This window comes from Pongo abelii, chromosome 16, assembly GCF_028885655.2.
Source record: "Pongo abelii isolate AG06213 chromosome 16, NHGRI_mPonAbe1-v2.0_pri, whole genome shotgun sequence".
Classification (NCBI taxonomy): Eukaryota; Metazoa; Chordata; class Mammalia; order Primates; family Hominidae; genus Pongo; species Pongo abelii.
In genome coordinates, this window is record NC_072001.2 from 24574570 (window position 1) to 24596918 (window position 22349).

Consider the following 22349-nt stretch of genomic DNA (forward strand, 5'->3'; position numbering starts at 1 on the left):
CTGTATACATGTACACAACATTGACTGTGCATATATACATTTATGATACTACAGGTAAGTTGAATCCACACAGATTACTAGCACAACCAAACCACCCTACAGGCCTAGGACCCCCGGAGAAAGGCAGAACCACTTCTGTGGGAACCCAGCACAGCATCTCAAGCTGGCCTTGAAATCTAAAACCAAAAACTTTATTTCCATCTAAACGTTGCCCACTCTGGAGAACACCTACTTTCATTTGCATAATTCTAATTCTTCTAAAGGCAGAAGAGCCCTATTATCATTAAAGACTGCAAATAATAGAAAAACCAAAGCATGATATTGGAATGCCTAAGACTTTCCCAAAAAACCGGCAAAATCCAACTTGTACTTGACCTGTAAAGACCAGCAGTCCTGGAGGTTTAGGCCCAGGGCCCCACACGCCTGCTCCTCCCCCAGCTCGGTGTCCACACCTGTTAAGGGGGGAGCTGGTACTAAACAGAGTGACAGCTCAGGTGACACGCCCTGCACAGAGCCCAGTACATAGGAAGGGCCAACAAAGCAGGCCATTATTTTCATTGTTCTTTTCTGGTATTGATTTAAAAGTGCATGTTTCAAGCTTGGTTCTGTGCTGACAAGGAAGTCAGTGTTCACTGATCCGAGTCTTCTCCACAAACAAGTGGCCTCCCACACCTGTCTCATCTGACTCAATGCTGTTACTACCAAACACACACACACCAGAGAAAAATACTGCCGTGGACACGCACGCCAGTCTTGCTTAAAAAATAACTAGACTCGAGTGTCACCTACACACAAAGTTCCATCATGACACCCACGTGCATGTCGCCCTCGGAGTGGGGCGTATCCTTCCTGCAAATGATGCTCTGGAACCTTTGCAGCAAGGGCAAAAGCGGGGCACTGGTGCCCTGGACGGAACGCTCATTGTCAGTCTCCTGTGCCTCGCTGTCCCACAGCTGAAGCAACATCAGGATGGCAAACAACATTTGGCCAAAGGAGAAAAGATATTTATTCCTAGTAAAAACAGATTAACTTTTTTTTTCATGGTGGAGCAAAAATAAAAGCAAACAGCTAGATAGAAGTGAAGCAATACTTGGGATATGAAAGGAAACGAAAGTAAAGCCATGGTAATTAAATCACTGAATTGACACCAAGATTTCAGCACACGACATCACCTTTTGCTGATAGGAAAGACCAGTTAAGAAGCTCAAAGAGCATGTTTACATGAAAGATCTAGGATCTTAAATTCATGGAATAAAAATAATTAAATGAGGAAAACTGAAAAAAAAAAAAATTCCCAGTCTAGAAAACTAAGCATAAAAAAAGGAAGTGAAGAAAAGGAAAAGAGAGAGCGAGCTCTGGGACATGGTTCTCTGGTTACAGAGCACCACATCTGCTGCAGTCACACACGATTCAGTGAAACAAACACAATGCAACAGGTATTTGGACACAGAGCCGCTTCCCCAAAGTGTTCCCAGTCTGTGGCAGCCCTCACCTCAGCGTGCCTGTCTGCACAGCCAGCTCCAGCAGGATGGCCAGGGCCAAGTGCTGGTCCTGCAGGGGGACGCTTCTGGCCCTTTGGTGCCTGGTGTTCCGTGAACATCCCTGAAATGAAAACAGTGGATGCAGGAACAAAGCGACCTCCAGAAAGACAGCATGCTTACAATCACACTAACACGTTTACTACACGCTCCCTCCCAAGGAAGGATATATTTTTAATATTTAGAATCAAGTTTATGAGACTTGCTACTCAAATTTTTCAGAGATTTTTAAAGTGTAAAATTAGCTTACAGAAATATATTTTATTTAAATTATTCATTCAGACACTATATTACAGTAGATGACATACTCCAAGTTTGTGAAACATAAAATAATTTATCTCATTATCAAAAACATGAGTAGAAGAATATCTAGCTATCTTTTCCAGTTTCAATGACTTGTAAGACTATAACAGTATCAACATCCTCCTACGGAATTAGAGAGCCAATCTCCAAAACCACCTGATAATCTGAAGGCAAAATGTCTACACTAATTTTTATCTCTGATCAATGAAATATTTTTAACTTTTCTATGTTACTCAATAATAAATTTTTTAAAATTCTATCCCAAGACTGCGGAGAAAGGATCCTATGGCATCAATATTACAGCTGAATTTTTGAAATCAACTCCATGCCTATGTTCAGGGCCTCCAGCGTTAAAAATTTGTGGTGATGCCTTCACCAGCAGGCTCAGGAAGTGGACTCAGAGCCAGGGACGCAAACGCCAAAGGCCTCCTGCCGGATGGAAGAAGGCACAGTGCTGACCTCTGCAAGGGGAGTGAGGAGTGGCCTCACTTTTCCTCTGCATCTGTCCTCCCTGTTGAATTTTATATTTTCTTTAAATTTAAAAACCTTAACAAAAATGCATAGCACCTAAGACCAGAATTCATGTTTTTCTTACACACAAATGATTCCTATTCAAAATTTTTTACGCTAAAAAGACCAGCTAAAGGACTAAACTATTTGATCTTGAGTAGTTGTTTACTCCCACGTTATCTATAAGACTTCAAACCAAGCGCCACTCTGCACTCAGGACAGCAGCTCCTAATCACAGACAGACACACAATGTAAGTGCTCAACCCTCCACGAATGACTGATGGCCAAATCTCTAAGCATCCTCCCTCGTCCATCTCATTTAGTATCACAGCTTCCTGGGTCTAGTCAGAGTATCATATATCAAATCTCCTGAAAAGCTGAGAACCCAGACCCAGAATCACAGCACTGAAAGCCCGCTGAAAACAGAGGTGAGAAACCAACCTACTAGGCTTCTTAGCTCTAAAGCGAGGGTGGTAAGAACCAGCCTCAAGCAGGCCAGCTGTCTGCGTGCAGAAGGCAAGAAAGGAAAGAACTCACCCCATCACAACGGACCTGAGGAAGCTGGTCGCTCTCTCCACCACCTCCAGCCACAGAGAGGACCCGGTGCTCTCATCGAAGAGCGAGGCCTCGGGAAGTGCTCGCAGGGCGTCCAGGGACTCCTACAACAGCTCACTGCAGAGGTCCGCATTCTCGCCTGGGCACACACATGTCAGAGGAGCCCGCCCACTCCCCTCACTCTCCTGCTGGGCTTCCCACCCCTCAGCGAGAGATGATGCCACTGTCACCTTTCCAATCCCTCACTCAACAGGCCAAAATCTAGCACAGCTGTTCCAGTCAATTCTGTATTTCACGGCTGTCACATGAGCAATACAGTAACTTCTTATTCTTCTAGAATTAAGTCTGTACTCAGGTGTTCCATGGTAGTGGCTGACGTGGGGGTGAGGGTGCATGCACTCTCTTTTTTTTTCTTTAAAGCACAGACATGAAAAGTGAAACAGCCTCTGCAGCCTCTCATCTCACAAGCAAGGAAACCGAGGCACAGAGAACACAAGGGATCAGCCGAAGGGCACATGGTGGCTGAACCAAGCTCAAAACCCAGACTGTTGATGGATTAGGGAAGCAGAACAACGCATCACACCAGGGACCATACCTGATCGCCAAGCCCTGCACAGGAAGGCGAAGGCGAAAGACAGTGCCGCTCGGGATCCCACTCTGGCGAGCCCCCCCACACCTTTGCTCACAGGCCGGGAACTGCAGACGACACACACGGAACATACAACCAGTCAGCAGCGGAGGGTGCAGATACTACATAAAATCAATACTATGAAAGGGTGTGTACCAAAATCTGACCAATGGTTTTCTTCAAGTGACAGGATCACAAGTGGATTTTTAGTTTCGTTGTTTAACAACTTTGATCAAATGTCTTTTGTAAAGGAAAAGTTTTCTCTTTAAGCATCAAAGAAATGTATAAGGAATTTTAAATGTCTTGGGAAAATGCTCATGAAATGACCTCCCAAAGTGAGATTCTAGTGGGAGGAAGCAGACGATAAACAGATAAATACATAAACAGAGGGAGAATAAACCCCACATGGGAGACCAGGCCGGAGAGGAGCTGGAAGAAGAGCAGCAGAGACGCACAGGCTAGCCTGGCTCACCCCAGCTCCGGCGTCCTCCACTCGGGGTCTGCTCCTGGCCGCGGGTGAAGCCCTGTGTGCTTGAGCCACCCCGTGGGGAGTCGCCCTCTTCTGAGGATGGTGCTCATCACCGTCCTGTGTGTTTTTAAGCTTTTCGCTACTTGCGTATGTTAATTTCACAAGTCAGTTTCATTCCGCATGTAGTAAAAGGTTATGCAAATGGTACACCACAAAAACCATCCTGTACAAGAGAGAAAAGGCTAGAATACAAAAAGGCATAATCTCAACTCAATTATGCATAGAAAATAATTTTATTTTATACTTTATAGTATATCATATTTCTAATATATGTATATTACAGTATTGCTACTATATATTCTCCAAATTTACTAAAATTTGCTTTCATGATCAGGGGATACGCTATAAAAACAGGTGATATGGAGTTCAAGACCAGCCTGGCCAACAGGACGAAACCCTGTCTCCACTAAAAATACAAAAGGTAGCCAGGTGTGGTGGTGACATGCCTGTAATCCCAGCTACTCGGAGGCTGAGGCAGGCAAATCGCTTGAACCTGGGAGGCGGAGGCTGCAGTGAGCCAAGATCGCACCACTGCACTCCAGCCTGGGAGGCAGAGCAAGACTCCATCTCAAAAAAACAAAACAAAACAAAACAAAACAAAAAACAACAAACAGGGATGTTATAGAAGGATCTCCCCAAGATACCATGTGTAATAAAAATGGCAAAGAAGAACATGGCTGGCCGGGGCAACGGTACACGCTTATCCACAAGTGCCTGAATAATGCACCGGGAGCTCAGAGAGGAAACACAAGAACCTCTGAGAAGGGCACTGGGTACCTGGAAGATGGAAATCTTTGCTCCCGAATCCTAAATGAGAAATATGAACATGACAAGACACAGACATGTAACAGGACACACAGTCCTTACAAGAGAAGCACATGGGCCAAGTGTGGTCAGAGGAGGTGGGTGAGTCACTTTAGGTCAAGAGTTTGAGACCAGCTTGGCCAGCATGGCAAAACCCCGGCTCTACAAAAAATACAAAAATTAGCCAGGCATCGTGGCACACGCCTGCAGTCCCAGCTACTTGGGAGGCTGAGGTGGGAGAATCACTTGAGCCCAGGAGGTCAAGGCTGCAGGGAGCCATGATAGCCCCACTGCCCTGGGCAACAGTGAGACCCCCATGTCAAAACAAACAAACAAACAAAATCATCTCTAGATTAACACCTAATACAAGGTAAATGCTCTGTAATTAGTTGTTATATTGTATTGTTATTTGTATTTCTTAATTGTTGTGTTGTTTTTTATTGCTTTTCTTCCAATATTTTCGATCCACAGTTGGTTGAATCTGTGGATGTGAAACCCAGATACAGAGAGCCAACTGTAATGTGATTTCAACTATATTTAAACATAAGGAAACAAAAAAGGAAAACAAACACAAAAATTAAAACGTAAGAAAACAAGGAAACAAGCTGCAAGTATCGCTCGTGTCTCTGGCGAGCAAGATGATCAGGGTTTTGCTTTGTTTCTTCCTGCCTCCTGTACTTTCTATGTGCTCTCCAGGGAGTCAAAGTCACTATCACAGTCAAATAAAGCCAACACTCCTAACTACACAAAATATAGTTTCATCTGGCAATCTTGTAGTTCAGCCTTCTGAGGACAAAAGTCTGATAGACAGCTTCATTTTGGAAAAGTACAATTTTACATAAGCTTTAAACATTCTAGTGGCTGTCAGCAAATATAGGAAATCTGTAATATATTATCAGGCATCAACAAATTAAAACTCATATGCCCAAAAGCATCCCCACTTTTTTTTTTTCTTTTTGAGACAGGGTTTCATTCTTGTTGCCCAGGCTGGAGTCCAACGGCACGATCTCCGCTCACTGCAACCTCCACCTCCCCAGTTCAAGCAATTCTCCTACCTCAGCCTCCCGAGTAGCTGGGATTACAGGCATGTGCCACCATGCCCTGGCTAATTTTTTTATTTTTAGCAGAGACAGGGTTTCTCCATATTGGTCAGATCTCAAACTCCCGACCTCAGGTGATCCGCCCGCCTCAGCCTCCCAAAGTGCTGGGATTACAGGCGTGAGCCACCGCGCCCGGCCTAAAAGCATCTCTTGTAATAAAAGAATAAGAAAATCACATTAGGAAGGAAAAACATGAAGCATCTAAACTAGATGGGCACTGAACATTACAATCTATCTCCTTACCCAGCAGCAAAACAAAATAAAACGTACACAATGTTCAGAATTCATTTTCAAATTTATACTTGAGCTGATCTAAAGCTTTGGCTGGCTTCCACAGTTACTGACAGAAAAAGGTCTTTAAAATAATGACACAGAGCCAGGCGCAGTGTCTCATGCCTGTAATCCCAGTACTCTGAGTGGTTGAAGCAGGAAGATTGCTTGAGGCCAGGAGCAAGACCCCATCTCCATGCGTACACACACACACACACACACACACACACACACACACACACACACACACACACACACACACACACACACACACACACACACACACACACACACACACACACACACACACACACACACACACACACACACACACACACACACACACACACACACACACACACACACACACACACACACACACACACACTATTTTTATTTAGCCAGGCATGGTTGCATGTGCCTGTAGTCCCAGCTACTCAGGTGGCTGAAGCAGGAGGATCACTAGAGACCCAGAGTTCAAGGTTAGAATGAGCTATGATTACACCATTGCACCCCAGCCTGGGTGACAGTGCAAGACGTTGCCTCTCAAAAAAAAAAAAAAAAAAAAAAGAAACAAAAAAGTTTAATTGAATAAATAATGACAGAGATTACATAGTATGGTCTGTTACTACATGAGCAAATTGGCAAATTCATTCTCCAGATTACATAAAACATACAAAAAGGGAAAGCAAGAATAAATTTCAGAAGGTGAAGACAGACACTATATTGAAAATCTTAATTAAACTTTCTGAAACAAAACAGTCTGAATTTTATATTTAACTGGCATTAGGATTCTTTTTTTTTTTTTTTTGAGACGGAGTCTCACTCTGTCGCCCAGGCTGGAGTGTGGTGACACGACCTCAGCTCACTGCAAGCTCCGCCTCCTGGGTTCATGCCATTCTCCTGCCTCAGCCTCCCAAGTAGCTGGGACTACAGGCGCCCGCCACCACGCCTGGCTAATTTTTTTTGTATTTTTAGTAGAGACAGGGTTTCACCGTGTTAACCAGGATGGTCTCGGTCTCCTGACCTCGTGATCCACCCGCCTCGGCCTCGCAAAGTGCTGGGATTACAGGCGTGAGCCACCACGCCCGGCCCATTAGGATTCTTTCTTTGCGTTATATTACCTTTTTCTGTCCACAAGAGGCAGAGAAATGCCACTGCTTTTCCACTTAACTTTGACATTCTCCTGAAAAATGGTTCAAGGCAATGAAACAGTGCTCCAAGATTACCAGCCTCTGCTTGAGTCACGGGGCTGAGAGTGGTGGTGGCTGACTGAATGGCCAGGGCCTGCTGCTCTTTAACCAGCACAGAAAGACACCCCTTCAGTTCATTCACATCTAGAAAACAAGACAAGATAACATCTCACCTGTGGACAATGTGGCCACAGTTTGTTGTAATGTTGAGAAAATGGATGGTGACAACAGGTAGTACTCAAAGGCATGATATGTGGCAACAACGGTTTTAACCACTTTACACATACGAATTCAGGCAACCCTCACAACCAGCACTGTCAAGCAGTGTTGTAAATCCATTTTATGGATGAAGAAACTGAGGCACCAAGTGGTTAAGCAACTTCTCCGAGGCCACACAGAGGAGTAAAGCACATGACAGAGACTCTGAACCACCATGGCATACTGCCTCTCTGAAAACATCATATAAAAGTTGGCCGGGACAGTGGCTCACGCCTGTAATCGCAACACTTTGGGAGGCCAAGGCGGGTGGATCACTTCAGGTCAGGAGTTCAAGACCAGCCTGGCCAACATGGCGAAACCCCTTCTCTGCTAAAAAAAAATACAAAAATTAGCTGGGTGTGGTGGTGCGCGCCTAGAATTCTAGCTACTCAGGACGCTGAGGCACAAGAATCGCTTGAACCCAGGAGGCGGAAGGTTGCAGCGAGCTGAGCTTGTGCTGCTGCACTCTAGCCTGGGTGACGGAATGAGACTCTGTCTCCCCCAAAAAAAAAAAAAGTTACTAACACAGAACTCTGAAGTCAATATCAATCAATATTTTTCAGCAGCACATCTCCTAAACAGAGAAAAACACTAGCCATTACTTTTATGTTGAAAAACCAAATTCAAAATAAAAACGATGTCTTGATAAAATTACCCAGTACGCATGACTCATGAAACACATTTATGGACATATTTTAGAGGAAGATAAAGTAACCAGTTAGAATACACATTCCAACTAGTAAGTGATATTTCATTATATTATTCTCTTTACTTCTATGTATCTTCAAAAATTTCCATACTAAGAAGTGTTTTGTAAGTAGCTAGAAGGCAATCACATGAGTGAAAATAATTCAAAGGATTCTGGTCTTTCGATTAAGCATGCGTCTACCTCAGAGTACAGATCATTATAGGGGAACTGTAAGTTACCTCCCACCAATCCCCTATAACACCACAGTTCCCAGTGGCAGGGTGAGAGCTGGGCTCTTCTGGGCCTGCCTCTCTGCTGCTTACTAGCCTGGAGGCCAGCAGTCACCAGCCTCGCAGCCCTGGATCCTGACAGGTAATAGCAACACCCCTACTGGCTGCCTCCCCTTGGGCAGAAGACATCAGTTTTCCGGCTACCCATTCCCTGGATATGCTCTCCACGGGACGGGAGGGGCTTAGAAGGCAGGAGAGGGACACATCTCACCACTCCCTGGAAAGGCACAGGGTGACGCACACTGTGCCCAGCACCAGCAGTAGGATGTGAGAGCTGAAGCTTTGCAGCTAAGAGCTAATAGTTATTTAAAATGACATGAAGAATACTGAATTGCACACTGGGCTCAAGATGGAGAAGTGAAAGACTGACAGGTAAAGCAGTGCCCCTGCCCTTCTCAGGGCATCGCCACCGAGCCACCCTTCAGGCAAGGAGGCTGGCCCAGCACTTCAAGGGCTAAGCCCTTCCTGAAGAGTCACTGCATTTTCCGCCTTTAAATAATACATCTCCCTTCTGCTTGGCTGCGGAGCCCAGAAACAACCCCAAAGCTCCAAGAAAGCAGCTCGGCCCTTGAGCACCCACGTGCCCTTCTCCCTGACACCCTCCTGCTTATTCCATTGCAATCCTGACTGCCCAGTCCATCATTCATGTACATTCTAAAACAGTGGGTGAGAAAATACACAAACCATGGACACCACTGGGGAGTCAGAACTCCTACCCCTGCCTCACAGTAACCAGGGGCCTCTAGGCAAAGTGGGAAGCCTGGACTTCGTCTCCAGCTGCCAGCGATGAGGTGAAGCACGCCCTATCCCGGCCAGAGCAGGGTCACAGAAAGATTTAACCACTTACACAGAAGATTTAAGTAAGACCTAGAGTCGCCTAACAACATGTTCCATTGAGAAAGTCACTCATGATACCAAGAACCAGGAAGATCTAAAACCAAATTTTAAACAACAATTATAGAAATACCACAATGAAAGATGTGGGAATAATGTGGCCAATAATTAAAAGCAGTCATGATAAAAAGGCTTCAACAAGCAATTACAAACACATGTGAAATAAATGAAAAAATAGAAAGCCTAAGACAAGAAAAGGAAGACAAAAAAAAAAAAAGAAACCAAATAGGAAGTTTAGAACTGAAAAATACAATAACCAAAATAAAAAGCTCAGTGAATGGACACAGCAGTAGAGTGGAGGAAAAAGGGCAAAGAATCAGTGATGTAAAAGATAGAAGTTACCCAATGTGAATAACACAGAAGAAATACACGCCCCTAAGGTGGGGCATGGTGGCTCATAGCTGTAATCCCAGCACTTAGGGAGGCCAAGGCAGGTGGATCACAAGGTCAGGAGTTTGAGACCCGCCTGGTCAACATGGTGAAACCCCATCTCTACTAAAAATACAAAAATTAGCTGGCCATGGTGGCGGGCACCTGTAATCCCAGCTACTCAAGAGGCTGAGACAGGAGAATTGTTTGAACTCGGGAGGCGGCGGTTACAGTGAACCGAGATGGTGCCATTGCACTCCAGCCTGGAAAACAGGGAGAGATTCCATCTCAAAAAAAAAAAAAAAAGAAAAGAAAGAAGTATATGTCCCCGCGGAAAAGAAAAACAAACAAAAAACAAAACAGTCTCAGGGACCTATGGGACTATAACAACTCCAGTCACTGAACTCACAAAGGGACAGGAGAAACAAGGTGGGGTTGACCGGGAGGCGGAGCTTGCAGTGAGCCGAGACTACACCACTGTACTCCAGCCTGGGAGACACAGCAAGACTCTGTCTCAAAAAAATAAATAAATAAATAAATAAAAAAAGAAGTTGGGGTTGAAAGTGTACTCTAAGAAGTGATGGCTTAAAATTTCCCAAATTTGGCAAGAGACATAAACCTACAGATCTAAGGTAAGCAAACCGTAAACAGGATGAATCCGAAGAAATCCAAACTAAGACATATCATAACCAAACTCCAAAAAACAAAAGACAAAGAAAACATTTCAAAGGCCACTAAAGAAAAACAGTACCTCAACTATCATGGATTAACAGGTCAAATGACAGCAAATTTCTCATCAGAAACCATGGAGGCCAGCTGAAAGTACAAAATATTTTTCAAATGATGAAAAGAACCATTAACCCAGAATTCTTATATCCACCAAAAATGTCCTTCGGGAATGAAAAGGAAAGCAAAACATTCTCAGAGGAAGTAAAACAGAATTTGTCACCAGAAGACCCACACCAAGAGAAAGGCTAATGGAAGTTCTCTAAGCAGAATGGCAACCATCAAAGAAGAAAACCCTGGAACTTCCGGAAGGAGGAGATGACAAGCACACCAATGCATAAATACAACAGACTTTTCCCTCACCTCTTGATTTTGCTAAATTATGTCTGAAGGTTCAACCAAAAATTATAACATTGTCATATGTGGTTATAAATGTAAGCAAATGAAATATTTAAGGCAAGTATATTACGAACAGGAGAACATAAAGGAACGTCAGGGGAGGTAGTTTCTATATCCCTGAAACTAGTAAATGACAACACCAGGTACAATCTAATAAGTGTTCATACATACACAGGCTGAGTGTCCCTTACAAAATGCTCAGGAGCACAAGTGCTCCGCATTTCAGATTTTTATCAGATTTAGGAATATTTGCATATAAATAATGAGATATTTTGGGGATAGGACCCAAGTCGAAATACATTCATTTATGTTTTATATATACCTTATACAGAGAGCCTGAAGGTGATTTTATATAGTATTCTTAATAATTTTGTGCATGAAACAAAATTCATGCTAAGTACCTATGAATGGAATTTTCTACTTGGGGGCATCATGCTGGGGTGCCCAAAAGTTTTGAATTTTGGGGCATTTATGATTTTGGATTTTGGGTTTAGAGATGCTCAATCTATATGTAATATAGTACCTAGAAAAGCCACTAAAAAAGCTATACGAAAAGATACACTCTAAAACACTACAGAAAAATCAAAATAAAATGCTAAAAATGGTCAAGTAAACCACAGACAGCCAGGAAGAATCAAACCAAAAAAATGAAAAACAAAAGAAATAGAAAATACAAAATAAAATGGCAGTGTTAAGCCTCAATTTAACAATAATGACATTAAATTAAATGTAAAGTCTGAATACATTAAAAGACACTGGGAGAATAGGCTAGAGAACATGATCCAACTACATGTTGTCCATAAGAAAGTGACTTCAAATAGGCAAACTGAAAACAGAAGCACAGAAAAAGAAAGATCATGCAAACATTACTGAAAGGACAGCAGAAGTTGGCTACATTAATACCAAATAAAGTAAGCTTCACAGCAAAGATAATTACCAAGAGGGCTGGGCACAGTGGCTCACGCCTGTAATCCTAGCACTTTGGGAGGCCAAGGTGGGTGGATCACCTGAGCTCAAGAGTTTGAGACCAGCCTGGCCAACATGACAAAACCCCATCTCTACTAAAATACAAAAATTAGCTGGGCGTGATGGCGGGCCCCTATAATCACAGCTACTCAGGAGGCTGAGGCAGGAGAATCACTTGAACCTGGTGGGTTTGGAGGTTGATGAGCTGAGATCGCGCCACTTCAGTCCTGCCTAGCCAAAAGGACCGAAACTCTGTCTCAAGAAAAAAACAAAAAAAAAGAAAAAGATAATTACCAGGAACAGACGGCAACATTACAAAATTAGAACTTGGTCAATACACCATTAAGATGCAGCAATTTGAAACAAAAAACAATGAACAGAACTGAAAGGAGAAAAAGACATTTATACTTTTATAGTTGGAGACCTCAAAATCTCTCTCTACAGCTAATAAAATTAGGAGACAGAAAGGCTGCCAGGATATAGAACTCAACATCACCATCAATCAACTAGATCCAATCAAAATTTATAGAACACTCCAGCCAATAACAGCAGAATACATAATCTGTTCAAGTATCCACAAATACTAAGTTAGAACATATTCTGAGGCATAAAACAAACCTAACAAATTTTTTGAAATTACAATCACACAGCATATGTTCCCTCAAACAATGGAGACAAATTAGAAGTCAACAAGAGAACAATTACAGGAAAATTGCCTAACTCTCAGAAACTAAACTTTAAAACTTCTAAATAACCCATGGATCTAAGAGGAAGTCTCAAGGGAAATTTTAAAATATATTCTGAACTGAGAGAAAATGCAAGTACTATACATCAAAATGAATGGGAAAGAGCTACAGTGGGTGATGAGAGAGAAATTTACAGCACTAAATGAATGGTACGTTAGAAACTTGGAAACAAATCAATAATATAAGTGCCCACCTCGACAACCTAAAAGAAAAAAAAATAGCAAAATAAACCCAAAAGTAAACAGAAACGAAGAAATAATTAAGGTAAGAGTAGAAACAAAGTGAAAACAAAAAAACAATAAACAGTAAAGCAAAAAGCTGCTTCTTTGAAAAGATCAATAAAACTGACACACCTCTCTCAGCAATACTGACCAAAAAAAAAAAAAAAAAAAAAACAGACATAAATTACCAACATTAGTGATGTCACAGACTCTAAAGATATCAAAAAAGATAATTAATTAGGAATTACTAGGAACAACTCTACACACATAAATTTGACAACTTGGGCAAAATGGACTTATTCCTCAAATAATACAAATTACTACAACTCACCAAATATAAAATAGATCATCTGAATAGCCCTAACTACTATTAAGAAAACTGAATTCATAATTCTAAGAATCCCGAGAAAAAAGAAATTACCAGACCCAAATGAATTCACTGGATAATTCCATCAAACATTAAAAAAGAATTAACACAGACTCAAAACAATCTCTTCTGGAAACTAGAAAAGGAAAAACCTCCCAATTCATTTTAAGAAGCTAATATTAGCATGATATCGAACCTAAAGACAGTACAAACTACAGGACAATATATACATAGACACAAAAATATTCAGTGAATTATTAGCAAGTAGAATTAAACAAAATATAAAAAGAATTACACATCATCGCCAAGTAGTTTCACTGCAGGAATGCAAAGCTGGTTCAACAGTCAAAAATCAATGTAACCCACCCTATTAATAGGCTAAAGAACAGAAATTGCATGATTACAAATCAATTGATTTAGAAAAAGCAAATGACAGGCTGGGCACAGTGGCTCACGCCTGTAATCCCAGCACTCTGCAAGGCCGAGGCGGGCAAATCACAAGGTCAGGAGATCGAGACCTTCCTGGCTAATACAGTGAAACCCCGTCTCTACTAAAAATATAAAAAATTAGCAGGGCGTGGTGGCGGACACCTGTAATCCCAGCTACAGGAGGCTGAGGCAGGAGAATGGCGTGAACCTGGGAGGCAGAGCTGGCAATGAGTCAAGATCACGCCACTGGACTCCAGCCTGGGCCACAGAGCGAGACTCCGTCTCAAAAAAAAAAAACAAAAGAAAAAGCAAATGACAAAACTCAATACTCATGCATAAAAATTCTCAAAAAACAGTAACAAATGGGAACTTCATCACTTTGATAAGCAGCATTTACAAAACCTTAAGCTAAAACCTATGCTAACAACAATGTCAGAGAGGGTCCTCCTAGACCTACTTTACACAGCAGAGAGAATTATTAGGAATGATTTAGATAGTCACTAAGAGTTTACTCTCCTAAGAGATTACAACACCCAATGGCCAGCAAGCCCTTTTCATTAGACAAAAAGAAAAGCTGTGATTTGTCAACACTCTCAGAAGGTTCACTGTGAAATGTGCACTTCTGAACTCCTGCTGAGGGCCTACACGCTGCAGTGTTGAGAAGCAAGTGTCCAGAGGTCTCCTTGGAAACACTGCAAAAAAAATGTGAGGGACTGATGGATGAATAGAGGGACGAAAAGGTGGAGAGAGCAGTGATAAAGCAAGTGGGATGATGCCAGCGGCACAGTCTTAGGTGGTGAATATGTGGGTGCGCACTGTAAAATTCTTTCAACTTTTCCGTATTTTTTTTTCATAATAAAATATTGGAAAAAATAAACCTGTGAAAAAGGAAGTTTTAGTCAAACGTATCTAAGCAAAAGAAAAAGCAAGTTTTAAATTCCTATGGCTCAAATTAATGTGTTTTTCTTTTTAGGTTGAGATGCAAAAGCAAAAAAGAAAAAAAAGGAATGAAAGGAATAGGAGCTATTCTAAAAGCGACAAATTCCACCTGCAGTTTGACTAAAGATGACGTGGCTGAAGAACATGCTTTGAATCCAAGCCCCTTCAAGGCTGCCAGGTAGAGAGTCGGTTCTGCGAAAGCTCCATACCTGTGAGCAAGCAGGGCTTCCAAGTAAACCCTCTTCATTAAAGCTGCCCTGAGTCAACAAGCTGGGCTTTAATCTGAGCAAGAAAGGTATACTTCGTGGCTAGTTACCCACCCATAACTGTAGGTACTTTGATAGCTAGGTGAGGGGAAAGAAGGAGAAAGGCAAAACAACAGATTTTAAAAATCACAACAAATGTTTATCAAACAGTATGCGCCAGGCACTGACTTAGAAGCTTCAAGTGCATTATTTCATGTCATTTGCACAGCAACTCTCTGATAAGTATTCACTTATTTTATATATATTATATAATTTTAATTATTTACATTATATTATACTTATTCCTTTTTTTTTTTTTTTTTTTTTTTTGAGACAGAGTCTCACTCTGTCACCCAGGCTGGAGTGCAGTGGTGTGATCTCGGCTCACTACAAGCTCTGCCTCCTGGGTTCACGCCATTCTCCTGCCTCAGCCTCCCGAGTAGCTGGGACTACAGGTGCCTGCCACCACGCCCAGCTAATTTTTTTGTATTTTTAGTAGAGATGGGGTTTCACCGTGTTAGCTAGGATGGTCTCAATCTCCTGACCTCGTGACCCACCCGCCTCGCCCTCCCAAAGTGCTGAGATTACAGGCGTGAGCCACCGCACCCGGCCACTTACTCCTATTTTATACATGAGAGGCCCAAGGTGAGACAAAGTGATTTGTGTAGAGTCAGAGATAAAGCCAAAATTGATAACCAGACAGACTGAAAAACTTCTCTGCCAGCAGATCTAGAAATGATAAATGAAGATCTTCAAACTGAAGGAAAATGATACCAGAGGGCAACTGGGATATAAACAAAACCTTAAGGGCCCAAAATGATAAACATGTAGGTTAACATAAATACTTTTTTTTTGGCCGGTCGTGGTGGCTTTTGGGAGGCCAAGGCAGGTGGACCACCTGAGGTCAGGAGTTCGAAACCAGCCCGACAAACATGACGAAACCCTGTCTCTACTCAAAAATACAGAATTAGCCAGGCCGTGGTGTTCACTTGGACATATGACACAGCAACACAACCAACCAAGAACAGGTCAGAAGCAGGAAGCTGTGGTCAGAGCATTGCCCCGCAGCTCAGGCAGCGTTAATACCATTTGCAAGTGGAGAGTGACAAGTTAAAGATGTACCTGAAAATGCCAGAGATGATAGATTTAAACCCAAGTGGTCTAAAGATTCCAAATAAAAAACAGAGGTTGTCAGGGTGAATAAAGAAGCAAGACCTAATTATATGATACCTAAAAGAAATCCACTTTACATATACACAAAGGTTGAAAGTGAAAAAAGCTAAACCAGGCAAACACACTATGCAAACACCAAATCAGAAGAAAAGAGGGTAGTCAGACCAAGGTTACTTCACAACAAAGAATATCACCGGAGATAAAGGGGGTCAAATTTATGAAAATGACATAAAAATCCTAAAAGTGCATGCACCTGGCTGGGCATGGTGGCTCACGCCTGTAATCCCAGCACTTTGGGAGGCCGAGGCGTGCAGATCATGAGGTCAGTAGATTGAGACCATCCTGGCTAACACGGCGAAACCCCGTCTCCATTAAAAATACAAAAAGATTAGCCGGGCGTGGTGGCGGGCACCGGTAGTCCCAGCTACTCGGGAGGCTGAGGCAGGAGAATGCCGTGAACCTGTGAGGCTGAGGTTGCAGTGAGCTGAGATCGCGCCACTGCACTCCAGCCTGTGGGACACACAACACTCCGTCTCCAAAAAAAAAAAAAGAAAAAAACTGCATGCACCTTATAACATAGTTTTCAAATACATGAAGCAAAAACTGCAGAGCTGAAAGAAAATAATCCATAATTAGCATGAGAGATTTCAATTCTCCTCAGAAGAGGAACTAAGCAGTGAAATTGCTCTTCATGCCTCCCCAGCACAATGGAGATACTCCAGGGAAATAAAGGCCAGTCACTGGGGCTCATCTCCCCAGAACGCTGAGATGCTGAGACTGGCTTCTCTGTAAATAAATGACTAGTATTTGCTAGGAAAAAAGTCCTTATCTATGAAATGTTTTTAGCAAGATGTGGTTAGTTGAGGATTGTGTTTGGTAAACATACCTAAAATCCACAGACTTATGGGACATGGCTCCCTGGAAAAGGTTCCCTAAGGTGTATAAACCATCTGACTACAAAATGGGAACACTGCACATCCTTAATGCTCCTTGTTCAGTGAGATGATGACACACCTCAGTGAGAAGACGACACGCCTCAGTGAGAGGGCAACACGCCTCAGTGAGGGGACAACACACCTCAGTGAGGGGACGACACGCCTCAGTGAGGGGACGACACGCCTCAGTGAGGGGACGACACGCCTCAGTGAGGGGACGACACGCCTCAGTGAGGGGGCGGCACGCCTCAGTGAGGGGACGACACACCTGAGGGGACGACATGCCTCAGTGAGGGGACGACACACCTGAGGGGACGACACGCCTCAGTGAGGGGACGACAGACCTGAGAGGACGACATGCCTCAGTGAGGGGACGGCACGCCTCAGTGAGAGGTCTCATCTCTCAGGCGGGGTTCAAAGAGGACGGACTTGGGGGAGTTGCACAGCTTGTCCCACATCTCTCCCCACTTTGCCTGAGCACACAAGTGAGGATATTACTTGTATCTTTAAAGTTACTAAGTAATCAGGAACGGGTAAGATCTCTGAGATTCATGTCAAACTAATGTGGTAATCCAACCTTGTGTGTTAGTTCAACTCCTCTTCTAACAGTGAATAGAACAAGTAGGCAGAAAATTATTTCAAGTCAAGGATACCTGAACACTATCAACTTGATCTCATTAAGCTTTACGGGGCAGCAAAATACACATTTTTCTTTTTTTTTGAGACATAGTCTCACTTTGTCACCCAGAATAAAATGCAGTGGCACAATCGAGATTACAGGCGCCCACCACCAGACCCAGTTAATTTTTGTATTTTTCGTAGAGACAGTGTTTCACCATGTTGGCCAGGCTGGTCTCGAACTCCTGACCTCAAGTAATCCACCCACCTTGGCCTCCCAAAGTGCTGGGATTACAGGCATGAGTCACCGTACCCGGCCACATTCTTATTACGTGTGCATGAAACATTCCACAGAACAGATCATATTCTGGGGCTTAAGACAAGCCTCAACATTGAAATCACAGAATATTTTCTCTGACTACAACTAATTTAGAAATTGTTAACAAGAGATATTTGAAAATCCCCAAACATTTAGAAATGAAATAACACATTTCCAAATAATAAGTGGGTAAAAGAAGAAATTAAAAGGGAAATTAGAAAATATTTTCAACTGAATGAAGATGAAAATAAATAAACATTTCCAAATTTGTGAAATGTGGCTAAACAACGCTTAGAGATAAATTTATGTTATAGTTTTGAACACCTGTTAGAAAAGACAAAAAATCTAAAGTCAATGATCTAAGCCTTTACCTTAAAAAACTAGAAGAGGGACGGGTGTGGTGACTCACACCTGTAATCCTAGCACTTTGGGAGGCCAAGGCGGGCAGATCATGAGGTCGCGAGATCGAGACCATGCTGGCTAACATGGTGAAACCCCGCCTCTACTAAAAATACAAAAAATTAGCCGGGCGTGGTGACGGGCGCCTGTAGTCCCAGCAACTCGGGAGGTTGAGGAAGGAGAATGGTGTGAATCCGGGAGGCGGAGCTTGCAGTGAGCTGAGATGGTGCCAATGCACTCCAGCCTGGGAGTCAGAGCGAGACTCTGTGTCTCAAAAAAAAAAACTAGAAGAGACAGAAGAGCAAATGGAACCCAAAGCAGCAGAAAAAAGGAAATAATAAAGAGTAAACAGAAATCAATGAAAAACAAAACAAACAAAATCAATAAAACCAACAACTGGCTCTTTGAAAAAACTCAATTAAACTGATAACTTCTACTAAAACTGACCAAAATGGAAAGAGAGAAAATACAAGGCACATTTCAGCAAACTTCTGGATAACAGGTAGTATATGCTGGTACTTACTACACACAAGATAACTGCATAGGCACTTTGCCTAGCCTACTGTACTGAGCCCATAATAGCCTACAAGGTAGGTACTATTATTAACCCCACATACGGACTTTTTCTAAGAGACAGGGTCTCACCCAGTCACCCAGGTTGGGTGTAGTGGCACAATCACAGTTCACTGCAGCTTCAAACTGCTGGCCTCAAGCAATTCTCTCACCTCAGCATCCCAAAGTGCTGGGATTACAGGCGTGAGCTACCATGCCTGGCATCACAAATTATTTTTATATATGTACATTTACACAGGTATGTCCATTCAAGGAAAAGAAAGTCTGAATATCCACACTGAAGGGATAATAGTGGCTAACTCTTAGAGGAAAACTGAAATTGGGGTGGGCAGTCACGTGAAATCTTTATCATCTATACATTTTTATAAGAATCCAGGTATATTTTTAATTGGAACAAAAATGCATCACACATTTAAAAAATTTAATTACACAAAATAAAGTAAGCAAAGAATAAATATATGGGTTTCACCGGGTTGGAGAAAGGGAAGAGATTATGAACTCCATCCATGATAAAGAACTCCTATAACCCAAAACAAAAAACTCAATTAAAAAATGGGCAAAAGGGCCAGGCACAGTGGCTCATGCCTGTAATACCAGCACTTTGGGAGGCCTTGGTGGGTGGATCACCCGAGGTCAGGAGTTCAAGATCAGCCTGGCCAACATAGTGAAACCTCGTCTCTACTAAAAACACAAAAAATTAGCCAGGAATGGTGGCAGGTACCTGTAATCCCAGTTACTCAGGAAACTGAGGCAGGAGAATCACTTGAACCCAGGAGGTGGAGGTTGCAATGAGCCAAGATTGTGCCACTGCACTCCAGCCTGGGCAACAAGAGCCAAACTCCGTCTCCAAAAAAAAAAAAAAAAAATGTGCAAAGGATTTGAACAGACATTTCTCCAGTAAATGTATACAAATGGTGAATAAGCATGTAAAAAGATGCTCAGCATGACTAATCATCAGGGAAATGCAAATCACAACAACGAGATGCTGTACCTACTCACACAAAAAAGGATGGCTATCATCAGACAAGGAAAAAAAAAGAAAAAGTGTTGGTGAGGGCGTGGAGAAACTGGAACCTTGGTATACGGCTGCAAGAATGTAAAACAGTGTAGCCACTGTGGAAAACAGTTTACTGGTTCCTCAAAAAGTTACATCTACTGCCAGGTGCAGTGGTTCACACCTGTAATCTCAGTAACTCAGGAGTCTGAGGCAGGAAGATCACTTGAAGCCAGGAGTGTAAGACTAGCCTGGGCAACACAGTGAGAGTCTGTCTCTAATTAGTCAAGCGTGGTGTTGTTCACCTGTAGTCACAGCTACTTGGGAGGCTGAGGCAAAAAGATCACTTCAGCTCAGGAGTCCAAGGCTGCAGTGAGCTATGATTACATCACTGCATTCCAGCCTGAGCGACAGAGTGAGACATAATCTCAAAAATAACAATAAATAATAAGTTAAACATAAAACTACCACATTATTGGCCAGGCGCGGTGGATCACGCCTGTAATCCCAGCACTTTGGGAGGCCGAGGCAGGCGGATCACGAGGTCAGGAGATCGAGACCATCCTGGCTAACACGGTGAAACCCCGTCTCTACTAAAAATACAAAAAAATTAGCTGGGCGTGGTGGCGGGCGCCTGTAGTCCCAGCTACTTGGGAGGCTGAGGCAGGAGAATGGCGTGAACCCGGGAAGCAGAGCTTGCAGTGAGCCGAGATTGCACCACTACACTCCAGCCTGGGAGATGGAACCAGACTCGGTCTCAAAAAAACAAACAAAAACAAAAAAATCTATTGACCAATTCCACTCCTAGGTATAGACACAAAGAATTAAAAGCAGAGACTCAAGACACTTGTAAACCAATGTTCATAGCAGCATTACTCACACAAGTCAAGAGACGAAAGCAACCTGAGTGTCCACTGATGAAGGGATAAAATGTGGCTTACATATATAATGGACTAGTATTGAGCCTTTAAAAGGAAGAAAATTTTGACACATGCGGATGAACCCCACAGACCTAAGAAGTTCAATAACCCAGTCACAAAAGGACAAATACTGTATGATTCCCCTTATAAGGAGACACCTTGAGTAGTCAAATTCTGAGACAAAAGTAGAATGGTGGTTGCTTGGGGGCAGCAAGGAGTTAAGTGTTTCATGGATACAGAGTTTCAGTCAGAGAAAATGCAAAAGTTCTAGAGATGGATGGTGGTGATGGCTGGGCAACAATGTGAATATACTTAATGCCAATGAACTGTGCACATAAAAATGGTTAAAATGGTTAAGTTTTATGGTATGTATATTTTACCACAATATTTAAATTTTTTAAATTACATTTTTAAAAATTGTTAACAGACCAGGTGTGGTGGCTCACGCCTGTAATCCCAGCACTTTGGGAGGCCGAGGCAGGCAGATCACAAGGTCAGGAGATCGAGACCATCCTGGCTAACACAGTGAAACCCCGTCTCTACTAAAACTACAAAAAATTACCCAGGCATGGTGGCAGGTGCCTGTAGTCTCAGCTACTCGGGAGGCTGAGCCTGAGGCAGGAGAATGGTGTGAACCCGGGAGGCGGAGCTTGCAGTGAGCCGAGATCCCGCCACTGCACTCCAGCCTGGGCAACACAGTGAGACTTCATCTCAAAAAAAAAAAAAAAAAAAATTGTTACCAAAAAATTACTAATAATCCATCCAAGTTATTTAGAAAAGGAGTGTCAGATCAAGCTTTCCAAAGTGCCAAAACTCAGAAGATTACCTGGTTGCTTGCCCCATACCCAGCTGTCCAGAATTCACTTGGCACTATATACAGGTGTAGGAGTTTCTTCTTCATCTTTTTTCTCTCTGTCATCCAGATCTTCTTTCTTTGTTCCACTTTGTTCAACACTATCATCTGCAGAATTAAAAAATTTTTAATCTGTAACCGCTTTTCAGAATGCCATACCATTAGTCAGTCTCTGCAAATGTCCCTCCCCGAAAAGTTAAACACACATCATGAACTGAATGTTTGACAACTTAAAAATAAAATACATCAGTCATATCTGTAACAGACCCAGTAAAATTTTCATAAAGAAACCAAAACATTGGCCGGGTGCGGTGGCTCACACCTGTAATCCCAGCACTTTGGGAGGCTGAGGCGGGTGGATCACGAGGTCAGGAGATCAAGACCGTCCTGGCTAACATGGTGAAACCCCACCTCTACTAAAAATGCAAAAAATTGGCCGGGCATGACAGCGGGCGCCTGTAGTCCCAGCTACTGGGGAGGCTGAGGCAGAAGAATGGTGTGAATCTGGGAGGCAGAGCTTGCAGTGAGCCGAGATGGTGCCAATGCACTCCAACCTGGGTGACAAAGCGAGATGCCATCTCAAAAAAAAAAAGAAAAG

At 42.8% G+C, this 22349-nt stretch overlaps 1 protein-coding gene across 14 annotated transcripts in view; it reads right to left on the reverse strand.

The window, feature by feature from the left end:
- LOC129047390 (E3 ubiquitin-protein ligase HERC2-like) overlaps nucleotides 1–22349 on the reverse strand; it is a 46792-nt gene that overhangs the window by 18992 nt on the left and 5451 nt on the right. For 4 of the 14 annotated variants that reach the window (XM_063716470.1, XM_063716469.1, XM_063716468.1 and 1 more), the window contains exons 1-6: nucleotides 21725–21857; nucleotides 7362–7574; nucleotides 4007–4245; nucleotides 3502–3602; nucleotides 2889–3045; nucleotides 1493–1602 (exon numbers count right to left, since the gene is read on the reverse strand). Coding sequence is in view for 2 of the 14 variants with exons in the window: in XM_063716471.1 (XP_063572541.1) it covers nucleotides 21725–21741 (17 nt within the window). In the remaining 12 variants the exon portion in view is untranslated. Of the gene's footprint in view, nucleotides 1–815; nucleotides 905–1492; nucleotides 1603–2888; nucleotides 3046–3501; nucleotides 3603–4006; nucleotides 4246–7361; nucleotides 7575–21724; nucleotides 21860–22349 lie in introns of those variants that run through there. The other 10 variants (XM_063716471.1, XM_063716472.1, XM_063716463.1 and 7 more) reach the window with 9 other exon arrangements.